The sequence below is a fragment of the Silurus aristotelis genome, assembly GCF_946808225.1.
Source record: "Silurus aristotelis genome assembly, chromosome: 14".
NCBI lineage: Eukaryota > Metazoa > Chordata > Actinopteri > Siluriformes > Siluridae > Silurus > Silurus aristotelis.
In genome coordinates this window covers 29,254,719-29,272,734 of record NC_139587.1, presented here as the reverse complement: position 1 = coordinate 29,272,734, position 18,016 = coordinate 29,254,719, and the positions used below count along the sequence as shown (strand labels likewise).

The 18,016-nt window shown below is 44.9% G+C and overlaps 2 protein-coding genes across 2 annotated transcripts in view; both read right to left on the bottom strand.

Moving 5' to 3' along the window:
- Window positions 1–12,468, bottom strand: part of LOC310737452 (histone-lysine N-methyltransferase PRDM7-like) — a gene marked incomplete at its 3' end in the record, with an annotated part of 12,786 nt that extends 318 nt beyond the window's left edge. The window contains exons 1-5 of the mRNA XM_083561778.1: window positions 12,333–12,468; window positions 2,674–2,836; window positions 2,467–2,583; window positions 2,098–2,369; window positions 1,657–1,808 (exon numbers count right to left, since the gene is read on the bottom strand). Of these exons, the coding sequence (XP_083417904.1) occupies window positions 1,657–1,808; window positions 2,098–2,369; window positions 2,467–2,583; window positions 2,674–2,824 (692 nt within the window). The 5' untranslated portion in view covers window positions 2,825–2,836; window positions 12,333–12,468. The remainder of the gene's footprint in view (window positions 1–1,656; window positions 1,809–2,097; window positions 2,370–2,466; window positions 2,584–2,673; window positions 2,837–12,332) is intronic.
- A 750-nt stretch (window positions 12,469–13,218) lies between these two features.
- LOC310736411 (histone-lysine N-methyltransferase PRDM9-like) overlaps window positions 13,219–18,016 on the bottom strand; it is a 12,065-nt gene continuing 7,267 nt past the window's right edge. Inside the window, exons 5-7 of the mRNA XM_083559889.1 lie at window positions 16,747–16,814; window positions 15,957–16,141; window positions 13,219–14,559 (exon numbers count right to left, since the gene is read on the bottom strand). Of these exons, the coding sequence (XP_083416015.1) occupies window positions 13,865–14,559; window positions 15,957–16,141; window positions 16,747–16,814 (948 nt within the window). The 3' untranslated portion in view covers window positions 13,219–13,864. The remainder of the gene's footprint in view (window positions 14,560–15,956; window positions 16,142–16,746; window positions 16,815–18,016) is intronic.

Here is an 18,016-nt window from a genome sequence, read left to right as displayed (position 1 = left end):
GAGAGAGGGAGAAAGGGAGGGAGGGAGAGAGGGAGAGAGAGGGAGGAGGGAGAGAGAGGGAGGGAGGGAGAGAGAGGGAGGGAGGGAGGGAGGGAGAGAGAGGGAGGGAGGGAGAGGGCGAGGGAGGGAGGAGCGAGGGAGGGAGGGAGGGAGAGAGAGAGAGAGAGAGAGAGAGAGAGAGAGAGAGAGAGAGAGAGAGAGCGAGGGAGAGAGTAGGTGAGAGAGCGAGGAGAGAGTAGGTGAGAGAGCGAGGGAGAGAGTAGGTGAGAGAGCGAGGGAGAGAGTAGGTGAGAGCGAAGGAGAGCGTGAGAGAGAGCGAGGGAGGGAGAGAGAGAGCAGGTGAGAGAGAGCGAAGGAGAGCGTGAGAGAGAGCGAGAGACAGCGAGGGAAAAAGAGAGCGAGAGAGAGCGAGCGAGAGAGAGCGAAGGAGAGAGCGAGGGAGGGAGAGCGAGAGAGTAAGAGAGACAGAGAGCCAGGGAGGGAGAGCACGAGGTACAGCGCGAGGGAGAGAGAGCGAGAGAGAGGGAGAGAGCGAGGGAGAGAGCGAGGGAGAGAGCGAGGGAGGGAGCGAGGGAGGGAGCGAGGGAGGGAGCGAGGGAGAGAGCGAGGGAGAGAGCGAGGGAGAGAGCGAGGGAGAGGGAGAGAGCGAGGGAGAGAGCGAGGGAGAGAGAGCGAGGGAGGGAGAGAGAGAGAGAGCGGGAGAGAGAGGGAGAGAGCGAGGGAGAGAGGGAGGGAGAGAGAGGGAGAGAGCGAGGGAGAGAGAGGGAGAGAGAGGGAGGGAGGGAGGGAGAGGGAGGGAGGGAGGGAGAGAGAGGGAGGGAGGGAGGGAGGGAGAGAGAGGGAGGGAGGGAGGGAGGGAGGGAGAGAGAGGGAGGGAGCGAGGGAGGGAGAGAGCGAGGGAGGGAGAGAGCGAGGGAGAGGGAGAGAGCGAGAGAGAGGGAGAGAGCGAGGGAGAGGGAGAGAGCGAGGGAGAGAGCGAGGGAGAGAGAGGGAGAGAGCGAGGGAGAGAGAGGGAGAGAGAGGGAGAGAGAGAGAGGGAGGGAGAGGGAGGGAGGGAGGGAGGGAGAGGGAGGGAGGGAGGGCGAGAGAGGGAGAAAGGGAGGGAGGGAGAGAGAGGGAGAGAGAGGGAGGGAGGGAGAGAGAGGGAGGGAGGGAGGGAGGGAGAGAGAGGGAGGGAGGGAGAGGGAGAGAGCGAGGGAGGGAGAGAGCGAGGGAGGGAGGGAGCGAGGGAGGGAGGGAGAGAGAGAGAGCGAGAGAGAGGGAGAGAGGGAGGGAGAGAGAGCGAGAGCGAGGGAGAGAGCGAGGGAGGGAGAGAGCGAGGGAGGGAGAGAGCGAGGGAGGGAGGGAGGGAGAGAGAGCGAGAGAGAGGGAGAGAGCGAGGGAGAGAGAGGGAGGAGGGAGGGAGAGAGAGGGAGGAGGGAGGGAGAGAGAGGGAGGAGGGAGGGAGAGAGAGGGAGGGAGGGAGGGAGAGAGAGCGAGAGCAAGGGAGAGAGCGAGGGAGGGAGAGAGTGAGGGAGGGAGAGAGCGAGGGAGGGAGGGAGAGAGAGCGAGAGAGAGGGAGAGAGCGAGGGAGGGAGGGAGCGAGGGAGGGAGGGAAAGAGAGCGAGAGGGAGGGAGCGAGGGAGGGAGGGAGAGAGAGAGAGGGAGGAAGAGAGCGAGAGAGAGGATAATGAGTGAAGAGAGAGTTGGATCAGTCTCATCAATGATGTACACAAACACAGAACAGACGATGTTCCTGACCTCATCCAGTTGGACTTGAACTCTGACGAGGCGTCGATGTATTTCTCACATCTCTCACTCCGCTGAATCTGCAAAAAAATACTAAATACTTTATTCATTAACACACACGTGTGACGGCGGAGCAACTACACGTGTGAGAGTAAAGACAGGAGTAGTAACTGTTTTCTCACAGACATGCACTTCTTATCTGCTACTGAGCAACGAGACGCAAAAGAGCGCTGGATATTTCACTGTCCATCAATTATTTATTTAATTAGTACAAATAATTACATCCAATTTATCTGAATTCATGATGATCATTAAACATCTTGGAATTCTTGGAAGGAATGTTATGGGAAGAACAGGAAGTGAACTCACCACCCAGGAGTAGGGGCTGTTCATGGCTTCCTCTCGCTCTACCGTGTCTCCCTGGTACGGTCCGAAGTGAGCACCAACTGGAATAGTGTCGCTGTTGTTGAACACTCCCAGGCCTGCGTCAGGAATACTGGACTTCCGAATCTCCAGACCCGGAGGAAGGGTTTGTCTGGCTCGGTCAGCGACCCCCAGTGGAACCGCAACATCAGGGATAAAGAGAGCCGGACCGTGAACATCACATTTGTTAATGAAGAAAGATTTACAATCTTCACAGTCTGGAAGAAGAGAAATCACCAGTGAGTGTAGACGTTCTGATTTGAGAATTATGGCTAAAGTAGTGTTGATGCTGAGCGCTGGGTCCTGCTGTCTTACACAGATAGTCATCATGTTTAGGTTTTTCTTTCAGAATGATCTGGAGTCCTCTGTCCTGTCCTGCTCGCTCCTCAGGAGGGACATCTTCCACAGAGCTTGATGTTCCTCCATCTCCATCTAAGGCTCATAACAGTTCATTAAAACCATCATCATATTAAACCGCTATTGTATCTGCAGACGGAAATCTAAAGCACACAACTGTCTTACAGAAATCATCATCATCATCATCATCATCACTAGATTCTTCTTCTTTCAAAGGTTTCCTCCAGAATTCTCCATTCGGTAGATCCACAGGAGTGACGTGTCCTACTGAGCTCAACGTTCTTCCATCAGAAGTGCTGCTCATCTCCGTCTGCATTTTCTCACCACACTGATCCGAGGGGAAAGAAAAGTGTTCATATTGATAATTTATTACCTATAATCAATCACCAATCCTCTATATCATCTATAACTAATCTATAATCTATAATCACCAATAACCAATCTATAATCTATAATCACCAATCCTCTATATCATCTATAACTAATCTATAATCTATAATCACCAATCCTCTATATCATCTATAACTAATCTATAATCTATAATCAATCACCAATCCTCTATATCATCTATAACTAATCTATAATCTATAATCACCAATCCTCTATATCATCTATAACTAATCTATAATCTATAATCAATCACCAATCCTCTATATCATCTATAACTGATCTATAATCTTTAATCACCAATCCTCTATATCATCTATAACTAATCTATAATCACCAATAACCAATCTATAATCTATAATCACCAATCCTCTATATCATCTATAACTAATCTATAATCTATAATCACCAATAACCAATCTATAATCTATAATCACCAATCCTCTATATCATCTATAACTAATCTATAATCTATAATCAATCACCAATCCTCTATATCATCTATAACTAATCTATAATCTATAATCACCAATCCTCTATATCATCTATAACTGATCTATAATCTATAATCACCAATCCTCTATATCATCTATAACTAATCTATAATCAATCACCAATCCTCTATATCATCTATAACTAATCTATAATCTATAATCAATCACCAATCCTCTATATCATCTATAACTAATCTATAATCTATAATCACCAATCCTCTATATCATCTATAACTAATCTATAATCAATCACCAATCCTCTATATCATCTATAACTAATCTATAATCTATAATCAATCACCAATCCTCTATATCATCTATAACTAATCTATAATCTATAATCAATCACCAATCCTCTATATCATCTATAACTAATCTATAATCTATAATCACCAATCCTCTATATCATCTATAACTAATCTTTAATCGATCATCTATTATCTATAATTAATAATCAATCATCAATCATCTAATTATTTATATATAATCTATCTATATATATATATTATAATCCTATAAACCAGTAAAACGAACACATCAATTAGTCAATAAATACAATATAATAACTCTGTGATTAAAAATGATCCTAATTTAAATAATGATATTAAACATTAAATGATTACATTTAGTTAGAAAAAAAAATGAAATAATTTTGATAATTTCTTACATTTAATATTACATTTTACACACGTGTGTGTGTGTGTGTGTGTGTGTGTGTGTGTGTGTGTGTGTGTGTGTGTGTGTGTGTGTGTGTAACAAACTGGTTTATGAATGATGTAAATGTTAAATATAAATAATGTGATTTTCAGAGAAAGAAGATTGAAAATGTGAAGAGAAATAAAGCGGATCTTTACTCAGAATTCGATAATAACAATACAAATAATTAAATAGAGTAATAGATACATAAACAAACATACTTACAAATAAACAAATACATAAACAAACAAACAAATAAATAAAGGTGAACACGACACAGAACGCGACACAGTCCATCTCCCAAATCACTTCCGTGTGTATACACACTGCTCTACTCTACACTACACACTGCTCTACTCTACTCTACACTACACACTGCTCTACTCTACTCTACACTACACACTGCTCTACTCTACTCTACACTACACACTGCTCTACTCTACTCTACACTACACACTGCTCTACTCTACTCTACACTACACACTGCTCTACTCTACTCTACACTACACACTGCTCTACTCTACACTACACACTGCTCTACTCTACACTACACACTGCTCTACTCTACACTACACACTGCTCTACTCTACACTACACACTGCTCTACTCTACTCTACACTACACACTGCTCTACTCTACACTACACACTGCTCTACTCTACACTACACACTGCTCTACTCTACACTACACACTGCTCTACTCTACACTACACACTGCTCTACTCTACACTACACACTGCTCTACTCTACACTACACACTGCTCTACTCTACACTACACACTGCTCTACTCTACACTACACTACACACTGCTCTACACTACACACTGCTCTGCTCTACACTACACACTGCTCTACTCTACACTACACTACACACTGCTCTACTCTACACTACACTACACACTGCTCTACACTACACTACACACTGCTCTACACTACACTACACACTGCTCTACACTACACTACACACTGCTCTACACTACACTACACACTGCTCTACACTACACTACACACTGCTCTACACTACACTACACACTGCTCTACACACTGTTATGCTCTACACTACACACTGCTCTACACTACACACTGCTCTACTCTACACTACACACTGCTCTGCTCTACACTACACTACACACTGCTCTGCTCTACACTACACTACACACTGCTCTGCTCTACACTACACTACACACTGCTCTGCTCTGCTCTACACTACACACTGCTCTGCTCTGCTCTACACTACACACTGCTCTACTCTACACTACACTACACACTGCTCTACTCTACTCTACACTACACACTGCTCTACTCTACACTACACACTGCTCTACTCTACACTACACACTGCTCTACTCTACACTACACACTGCTCTACTCTACACTACACACTGCTCTACTCTACACTACACACTGCTCTACTCTACACTACACACTGCTCTACTACACACTGCTCTACTACACACTGCTCTACTACACACTGCTCTACTACACACTGCTCTACTCTACACTACACACTGCTCTACTCTACACTACACACTGCTCTACTCTACACTACACACTGCTCTACTCTACACTACACACTGCTCTACTCTACACTACACACTGCTCTACTCTACACTACACACTGCTCTACTCTACACTACACACTGCTCTACTCTACACTACACACTGCTCTACTCTACACTACACACTGCTCTACTCTACACTACACACTGCTCTACACTACACTACACACTGCTCTACACTACACTACACACTGCTCTACTCTACACTACACACTGCTCTACACTACACTACACACTGCTCTACACACTGCTCTACTCTACACTACACACTGCTCTACTCTACACTACACACTGCTCTACACTACACTACACACTGCTCTACACTACACTACACACTGCTCTACACTACACTACACACTGCTCTACACTACACTACACACTGCTCTACACTACACTACACACTGCTCTACTCTACACTACACTACACACTGCTCTACACTACACTACACACTGCTCTACACTACACTACACACTGCTCTACACTACACTACACACTGCTCTACACTACACTACTCTACACTACACTACACACTGCTCTACACTACACTGCTCTACACACTGCTCTGCTCTACACTACACACTGCTCTACACACTGCTCTACACACTGTTATGCTCTACACTACACACTGCTCTACACTACACACTGCTCTACTCTACTCTACACTACACACTGCTCTACTCTACTCTACACTACACACTGCTCTACTCTACTCTACACTACACACTGCTCTACTCTACTCTACACTACACACTGCTCTACTCTACACTACACTACACACTGCTCTACTCTACACTACACTACACACTGCTCTACTCTACACTACACTACACACTGCTCTACTCTACACTACACTACACACTGCTCTACTCTACACACTGCTCTACACTACACACTGCTCTACACTACACTACACACTGCTCTACTCTACACTACACACTGCTCTACTCTACACTACACACTGCTCTACTCTACACACTGCTCTACACTACACACTGCTCTACACTACACACTGCTCTACACTACACTACACACTGCTCTACACTACACTGCTCTACACACTGCTCTGCTCTACACTACACACTGCTCTACACACTGTTATGCTCTACACTACACACTGCTCTACTCTACACTACACTACACACTGCTCTACTCTACACTACACTACACACTGCTCTACTCTACACTACACTACACACTGCTCTACTCTACACTACACTACACACTGCTCTACTCTACACTACACTACACACTGCTCTACTCTACACTACACTACACACTGCTCTACTCTACACTACACTACACACTGCTCTACTCTACACTACACTACACACTGCTCTACTCTACACTACACTACACACTGCTCTACTCTACACTACACTACACACTGCTCTACACACTGCTCTACACTACACACTGCTCTACACACTGCTCTACACTACACTGCTCTACACTACACTACACACTGCTCTACTCTGCACTACACACTGCTCTACTCTGCACTACACACTGCTCTACTCTACACTACACACTGCTCTACTCTACACTACACACTGCTCTACTCTACACTACACACTGCTCTACTCTACACTACACACTGCTCTACTCTACACTACACACTGCTCTACTCTACACTACACACTGCTCTACACTACACTACACACTGCTCTACACTACACTACACACTGCTCTACTCTACACTACACTACACACTGCTCTACTCTACACTACACTACACACTGCTCTACTCTACACTACACTACACACTGCTCTACTCTACACTACACTACACACTGCTCTACACTACACTGCTCTACACACTGCTCTACACTACACTGCTCTACACTACACTGCTCTACACACTACTCTACACTACACACTGCTCTACTCTACACTACACACTGCTCTACTCTACACTACACACTGCTCTACTCTACACTACACACTGCTCTACTCTACACTACACACTGCTCTACTCTACACTACACACTGCTCTACTCTACACTACACACTGCTCTACTCTACACTACACTACACACTGCTCTACACTACACTACACACTGCTCTACACTACACTACACACTGCTCTACACACTGCTCTGCTCTACACTACACACTGCTCTACACAACACACTGCTCTACACTACACACTGCTCTACACTACACACTGCTCTACACTACACTACACACTGCTCTACTCTACACTACACACTGCTCTACTCCACACTACACACTGCTCTACACTACACTACACACTGCTCTACACTACACTACACACTGCTCTACACACTGCTCTGCTCTACACTACACAGTGCTCTACACTACACTACACAGTGCTCTACACTACACTACACAGTGCTCTACACTACACTACACTACACAGTGCACTACACTACACTACACAGTGCTCTACACTACACTACACTACACAGTGCTCTACACTACACTACACTACACAGTGCTCTACACTACACCGTGCTCTACACTACACCGTGCTCTACACTACACCGTGCTCTACACTACACTACACAGTGCTCTACACTACACTACACACCGCTCTACACTACACTACACACCGCTCTACACTACACTACACACTGCTCTACACTACACAGTGCTTTATACTACACAGTGCTTTACACTACGCTAAAATACACAATGCTCTACGCTAAAATACACAGCGCTCTATGCTACACTGCACAGCGCTCTACGCTACACTGCACAGCGCTCTACGCTACACTGCACAGCGCTCTACGCTACACTGCACAGCGCTCTACGCTACACTGCACAGCGCTCTACGCTACACTGCACAGCGCTCTACGCTACACTGCACAGTGCTCTACACTACACAGTGCTCTACACTACACTACACAGTGCACTACACTACACAGTGCACTACACTACACAGTGCATTGCACTACACTACACAGTGCATTGCACTACACTACACAGTGCACTGCACTACACTACACAGTGCACTGCACTACACAGTGCACTGCACTACACAGTGCACTACACTACACTACACAGTGCACTACACTACACAGTGCACTACACTACACAGTGCACTACACTACACTACACTACACAGTGCACTACACTACACAGTGCACTACACAGTGCACTACACTACACAGTGCACTACACTACACTACACTACACAGTGCACTACACTACACAGTGCACTACACTACACTACACAGTGCACTACACTACACTACACAGTGCACTACACTACACTACACAGTGCACTACACTACACTACACTGTGCACTACACTACACTACACTGTGCACTACACTACACTACACTGTGCACTACACTACACTACACTGTGCACTACACAGTGCACTACACAGTGCACTACACTACACAGTGCACTACACTACACAGTGCACTACACTACACAGTGCACTACACTACACTACACTACACAGTGCACTACACTACACACTACACTACACTACACAGTGCACTACACTACACAGTGCACTACACTACACTACACTACACAGTGCACTACACTACACAGTGCACTACACTACACTACACTACACTACACAGTGCACTACACTACACTACACTACACAGTGCACTACACTACACTACACAGTGCACTACACTACACTACACTGTGCACTACACTACACTACACTGTGCACTACACTACACTACACAGTGCACTACACAGTGCACTACACTACACAGTGCACTACACTACACTACACTACACAGTGCACTACACTACACTACACTACACTACACACTACACTACACTACACAGTGCACTACACTACACAGTGCACTACACTACACTACACTACACAGTGCACTACACTACACTACACAGTGCACTACACTACACTACACAGTGCACTACACTACACTACACAGTGCACTACACTACACAGTGCACTACACTACACAGTGCACTACACTACACAGTGCACTACACTACACTACACAGTGCACTACACTACACAGTGCACTACACTACACTACACAGTGCACTACACTACACTACACAGTGCACTACACTACACTACACAGTGCACTACACAGTGCACTACACAGTGCACTACACAGTGCACTACACAGTGCACTACACAGTGCACTACACTACACTACACAGTGCACTACACTACACTACACAGTACACTACACTACACTACACAGTGCACTACACTACACTACACAGTGCACTACACTACACTACACAGTGCACTACACTACACAGTGCACTACACTACACAGTGCACTACACTACACTACACTACACAGTGCACTACACTACACTACACTACACTACACACTACACTACACTACACAGTGCACTACACTACACAGTGCACTACACTACACTACACTACACAGTGCACTACACTACACTACACAGTGCACTACACTACACTACACAGTGCACTACACTACACTACACAGTGCACTACACTACACAGTGCACTACACTACACAGTGCACTACACTACACAGTGCACTACACTACACTACACAGTGCACTACACTACACTACACAGTGCACTACACTACACTACACAGTGCACTACACTACACTACACAGTGCACTACACTACACTACACAGTGCACTACACAGTGCACTACACAGTGCACTACACAGTGCACTACACAGTGCACTACACTACACTACACAGTGCACTACACTACACTACACAGTACACTACACTACACAGTGCACTACACTACACTACACAGTGCACTACACTACACTACACAGTGCACTACACTACACTACACAGTGCACTACACTACACTACACAGTGCACTACACTACACAGTGCACTACACTACACAGTGCACTACACTACACTACACAGTGCACTACACTACACTACACAGTGCACTACACTACACTACACAGTGCACTACACTACACAGTGCACTACACTACACAGTGCACTACACTACACAGTGCACTACACTACACAGTGCACTACACAGTGCACTACACTACACAGTGCACTACACAGTGCACTACACTACACAGTGCACTACACTACACAGTGCACTACACTACACAGTGCACTACACAGTGCACTACACTACACAGTGCACTACACAGTGCACTACACTACACAGTGCACTACACAGTGCACTACACTACACAGTGCACTACACAGTGCACTACACTACACAGTGCACTACACAGTGCACTACACTACACAGTGCACTACACAGTGCACTACACTACACAGTGCACTACACAGTGCACTACACTACACAGTGCACTACACAGTGCACTACACTACACAGTGCACTACACAGTGCACTACACTACACAGTGCACTACACAGTGCACTACACAGTGCACTACACTACACAGTGCACTACACAGTGCACTACACTACACAGTGCACTACACTACACTACACAGTGCACTACACTACACTACACAGTGCACTACACTACACTACACAGTGCACTACACTACACTACACAGTGCACTACACTACACTACACAGTGCACTACACTACACTACACAGTGCACTACACTACACTACACAGTGCACTACACTACACTACACAGTGCACTACACTACACTACACAGTGCACTACACTACACTACACAGTGCACTACACTACACTACACAGTGCACTACACTACACTACACAGTGCACTACACTACACTACACAGTGCACTACACTACACTACACAGTGCACTACACTACACAACACTACACAGTGCACTACACTACACAACACTACACAGTGCACTACACTACACTACACTACACTACACAGTGCACTACACTACACAGTGCACTACACTACACAGTGCACTACACTACACAGTGCACTACACTACACTACACTACACAGTGCACTACACTACACTACACAGTGCACTACACTACACTACACTACACTACACTACACAGTGCACTACACTACACTACACAGTGCACTACACTACACTACACAGTGCACTACACTACACAGTGCACTACACAGTGCACTACACTACACAGTGCACTACACTACACAGTGCACTACACTACACAGTGCACTACACTACACAACACAGTGCACTACACTACACAACACAGTGCACTACACTACACAACACAGTGCACTACACTACACAGTGCACTACACTACACTACACTACACAGTGCACTACACTACACAGTGCACTACACTACACAGTGCACTACACAGTGCACTACACAGTGCACTACACTACACTACACAGTGCACTACACTACACTACACAGTGCACTACACTACACTACACAGTGCACTACACTACACTACACAGTGCACTACACTACACTACACAGTGCACTACACTACACTACACAGTGCACTACACTACACTACACAGTGCACTACACTACACTACACAGTGCACTACACTACACTACACAGTGCACTACACTACACTACACAGTGCACTACACTACACTACACAGTGCACTACACTACACTACACAGTGCACTACACTACACAGCGCACTACACAGTGAACCCGCGCCATCACTGTGTGTCCTCGGTAGTGCACTACACCAGGAAGTGGACATTGATTTGGGATTCAGCAGCGGATCTCGGGCGAGCAGCTGATCTACATTACCTGAGGATTGTAAGGAGTCTGTAATAAAACCCTCAAATACACAAACACACAAAATCCGGAATAAATCCCACTTAATCACCTGATACACCGAGTCCGGGAGAGTGAGTTTATGGGCTCCTGATCAGCAGGATGAGGGAACTGGAGCTCGAGCTCCTCATCCTCATCATCTGGTGCAGCTCCTCTTCTTCTGTTCCTCCCAGATATCAAGCAGATATGGAGTACGTCGCCCTCTAGTGGAGTTCTGCATCATCACATCACATCATCACCACCACCATAATCGCCATCATTTCCTAATAATAAATAATCATTTATATAATAATAAACATACGTACAGTAGTGGTGTTTGGGTATTTACCACTTTACCCAGCACGGTGTCTTCTGTAACGACTCCTAAATTCTATCTCAAAATATATCTGATAATAAGACATGCAGTAGCTATAAATACCAACGTTATGTAGTCAGAGATCAGTTTCTTCATCACACACGTTGGACCACATGCATGTCATATGTCTTCTTATGTCCAATCCTAGGACACGTTTGGTCGAAGCTGATGATAGACTCCTACAATCTTCTCTCCAGAGCGTTTGTGCTGCTTCGTCCTTTACAACCTGCACCTTCTGACACTCTGAGCTGCTCCATGACCCAGTAACTGGGGAATATGGAACACTGCTCATAAAGAAACTCTCCACTCTCAACCCGTCATCATGAATCCAGTCTACATTTGAGTCATGGATGTGGTCTGTGACTGTGGGCTTCGTAATAAATGAACACGGGGAATCTGAGTAGCTTCTTCACACCATCAGACCTTATGGAGTTTTTATTGATCTCAGGTTTGCTCTGTTAATCAAAACAAACATCCACAGAATCAGTGTGTAATCGATCAGCTGTAGGAATCAGAATCTCCTCAATGATGACAGACACCAACATCAATCAGTCTTTTAGAGCAGGAATGAAGAAAACGAGAGAACAGAATAAAAAACACCTTTATCTGCCTCATTGTGCTTTTTCAACACCTGGAGAATTCACAGCTCCGAGTGAAACAGCTGCTAATAAACGATAATAAACAATAAAAATAATAATAATAATAATAATAATAATAATAATAAAATGTGTCCTCTGCCACTTTCCTATAAAGAGAAGATCAAACATTTAAACTCATCCATCCATCCATCCATCCATTCACCTCAGGTCCACATTAAAGTTTAATAGTACATAAAGATATTTAGTGTGTTTTCTAGCATTCAGGTTACATCCAAGTACATCATGAGTGAGTTCATTAATACAGCAAAACTGGAAATGTTTCTAAATCCAGATGATACGAAAAGATCTGCTCACATGGTCCTGCCTGGTTGCTGGAGGAGATCTCAGTTTATAGTTACATATAGGATTCAAATCCTGATCTAAACGTCGTTTTTGAAAGTCATGTTGGACGTGAAATAATCACCCCGTCTACTCGTGGTAGACGTCGTATCGTGGACTTCTTGACCACTGGTTGATCTTCCTTCGAGATCCTCAGGTTCCTGGTCATCTGTTGCATTTAGAAACATAAAATGTGCTCAGAAATATAATTACACGTGTTTATCGTATGAAAGTTATTTGTGAGGAAAGTCTCTAAAAGAGCTTCTGTCCCGTGTGAGTGCGCTGGTGTTTCCTCAGATTACTGAGCTGACTGAAACTCTTCCCACACTGTAGACAGTGGTAGGGTTTCTCTCCGGTGTGAATGCGCTGGTGTTTCTCCAGATGACTCTGCTGATTAAAACTCTTCCCGCACTGCAGGCAATGATACGGTTTCTCCCCTGTGTGGATTCTCTGGTGTCTCTGAAGAGCTGCTTTCTCAGTAAAACTCTTCCCACACTGCAGGCAGGGGTATGGTTTCTCTCCAGTGTGGATCCTCTGATGTCTCCGAAGAGCTGCTTTCTCACTGAAGCTCTTTCCACACTGTGGGCACTCGTACGGTTTCTCTCCTGTGTGAATGCGTTGGTGGAGTTGGAGACCACCTGGAAGAGTGAAGCTCTTCCCGCACTGCGCGCACTTGTAGGGCCTCTCGCCCGTGTGAAAGCGCTGGTGTCTATGGAGAGCGCTCTGATACGTAAAACCCTTCCCACAAAAAGAACAATGGTAATTGTGCCTCTCGAGTTGCCCCTGAGAGGTGTTGACCGGGAGGCCCACGATCTCTCCTGAGTTCAGGCGTCTCAGATATTCCTCATAGTGACATCTCTTGATGTGTTTGTGGAGGTAAATCTCAGATGTGTAGGAAAGGGGACATAAAGAGCAAGTAAAGATTTGCAAAAAGGTGTAGTTCATATCTGTAGCAAAGAAAAAAACAGCAGTTATACAACAGTGATAAAAACCACATCAGTCATCAGATAAATCAACACCAGAGTAAAATATGCAGCACTGAAGCAGAAACAGGATCAGGAGAAGTTATACCTGGTGGTATCAAGAAGTTTGGAGACTAATGGTCTAAAACTGGTGCTGTTCTGATCCACGTGTGTTCCCATGTCTGTGATTTCATCACAAGTTAGAACAAAAAGCAAACGTGAAATTCTGCGTGAAACTGCGCAAATCTGCCACAGAGACGTTTGACGTGACGTACGTTTGAGATACGGCGATGCTGCAACGAGTCGTTTGAGGGGTTTCGAGAGGGACATGCGCTTCAAGAGTGGAAGAACTTCGCTGGAAGACGATGAGAGATCAGGAAGACCTTCAGCGAGCAGGAGCTTGAAAAGAAATCTTCCAGGACACAATCCAGAAGAACACTGGGTGGCGCTGTGTTACTGTGCAAGGGGAATGTTTTGAAGGCGACCGTGTGGAAACGTAAATAAATAAAGTAATTCTCTGTAAACAGAACGAGTCTCCAAACTTTTTCATACCACCTCGTATCTTCAAGAACTCCTGCGGCTGGAACTGCTCTTCTGCTCAGTGTTTTCACAAGAATTTGGTCTGCTGGTTGAAACTTACAGCCAAATAAACAACTCATGATCAGTTACAACAAACTTTATTCACCATAAATTCTGCAATCTATCTGCCATGGCTTTCTGCAAGGAGAATATTTTTTACAGAAACAGGGGAGGGGAATGAACCATGGCTGGATTAGAGTTACCAGGACCAGCCTGTCCATCCTCAAAGAGAATGTACTGGAGAATGGGAGATGCAGCAGGAGATGTTGAGGGCTTTGGCCCTGAACTGGATCTTCTGTATGGATAATGGCTCATTAAAAGGGAGGCAGGGTTAGGGGTAGAAAAAATTCGAGGTACAGCAGAGGGCAATTCATTCTTCTACAGAACCAATACTTACATGGAAAATACATCATCTAGTGTAATTCTTCATGTGAAGGTTGGAGAAGGATCAGTATGACGGGGTGTAGGGGGGAAACATTGCCAGATTGATAAACACACGGAGTAAACAGAAGCTTGCAGACTTCCTCAGACCATCCCTGAGATATAAACCATGTTTGGGTGTGGTTCAGCACAGGTTTCTCCTGGGAGATGGACGTGTGGTGTGATGTGCTGAGATCTTTGCTCCTTTCTCACTCTTTTTGTGCAGCAACCCCAATCTACCTTTTTTAATCTGCCATTCAAGGTGACAATTAAATCGAAACCTTAAACCTGGACCTGGACCTGCTGTGTTCTCCAGGGAGCTCCTGAGGGCGTTACACACGCGTTTTGTTTGTAAAATCAACAAGGAAAAGTTGAGACGTAACTGTTTTCGGAGCACTTTTTGTTCCAGAGGAAATCGAATGTGACGTCCTTGGCGTAATCTTCCTCGTACCACATCAGCAGCTCCTGTCCTGGTTCGATTGGTTGACTGCAGCGGTACAGAATCCCACCTTGATACTGGAAGGCCACCAGGTTCTGCTCTCTCTCATTACGAGCACAATTCACGTACCTGGAACGAGTAAAAGCGAAGAAATGGATATGATTAGAGGAAGAAAGGAAAAGACAAGAGAGGAGTGAAGAAAAGAAAATCATTAACAAAGATACACTGTATGGACAAAAGTATTGGGACACCTGACCTTTCCTGCCTTAAGTGGTTCTTCTCCGTACTGTTACCACAAAGTTGGAGATAATTTTGCATTCACTTGGACTCGGAGACCCAAACCGGTTCCAGCATGCCAATGCCAATGTGCACAAATCCAGCTCCCTGAAGATCTGGAGTACATGGTTTGAAGAGGAAGATCTCCTGCTATAGATCTCCAAATCTACTGAACAGCTTTGGGATGAATGTGAATGCTGACTGCACCCCAGGTCTCCTCATCTTCTCATCCACATCACTACCTGACTTTACTAACACTCCTGTAGCTGATGAACATAAATGTCCATAAGCACACTCCAAAATCTTGTGGAACATCTTCCCAGAAGAGTGGGGAGCAAATTGGGACTAAATGTGGAAATACAATTTCTCAAAGTGAACATACTTATGACCAGGTGTCCGCAAGCTTTTGGCAAAATAGTGTACAACAGCACGTGGTTCTTCAGCAGAACTTTCCTCACCTCATCCAGTTTGAATTCATCTCTGACGTGGCGTCGATGTACCGTTCACTCTGCTCGCTCTGGTAGACCTGAAAAATATTACAACCTTTACATTCAATCCTGCAGTGGGAGGGGGCGTGGCTTAGCCCCATCTACATAAAGAGGGAGGGGTTTGGGGTTTGAGATAAAGAGGCAGTGACTGTTGGGACTGAATATCAAGAATTTTGAGGGATTAGAAAAGCTCTTCAGGACAGGACAGGTTCTAAGCCTAGTCCTAAAGGAACATGTGTAGAGGAGAAGAAACCCCTGACCAAGCAGTCAATGCTCAAATCTTTTATAATGTTTGATTTGTCAATGTGGCCTTTCCTCATCATCATGCCAGAAGAAACCAGCCTCCAGAGATTTGACGAATGATTCTCACAAGTTCACAAACTGACAACTGCACTTTTTTGTACTCACTTGTTCAGAAGGAACCCACAGAGGAGGTCCTCAAGTCACTCAAATCAACAAACAGAACCTTCCAGTTCCTTACGCTGATGGTTTAATGTTTCTGTGCTGTTTGTCTGTGGTTCTTATAAAAACACAGTCCATCAGGTTTTACATCCATGACTGCTGTGTAATAAACCAGACAGGACAGTAACGCTAGCACCAATTAGCAATAATTACCACCAATAAACACAAATTAGAAAATGTGATCAGTTGCTCTAACTTTATATTTATATTATATATATTTTTATACGGAGTTCACACTCTTTCATGAACACCAGATTCAAAGATTATTTAAAGCACATTTATACCAATTACCTTTAAAATTCACACCTCAACATATACAGTGTCACGAAAGACCTTTTACAGAACTAAACATTCACTTACTTGACTTTAAATTAAGAGCAAGTTTAGTACAGACACACACACAGACACACACACACACACACACACACACACACACACACACACACACTATAAACTCAGTGTGCGTTACGTTCATATTTCTGGTTCCTCTGCTTGACTGTATAAAATATTCTTTATTAATACGCCATTCTTGTTTTTATTAATAACAATGTTCCTTTCAGACAGCAGTGTCACCGCTCACATCCCAGCCACAGGGTTTCTACAGGTTTCACTAATTCCAATTTAAGGCTTTTTAAGACCATTAAGAATTAAATTTATGACCTATTTCACATCAAAAACACACAAATATGTTGTTAGTGACTGCCATTAACCGAGCCGAGTATCACTAAACTTCCACTTCCTCATCGCTGGAAAATAACGTTTGTGGTGCAGCCCAAGA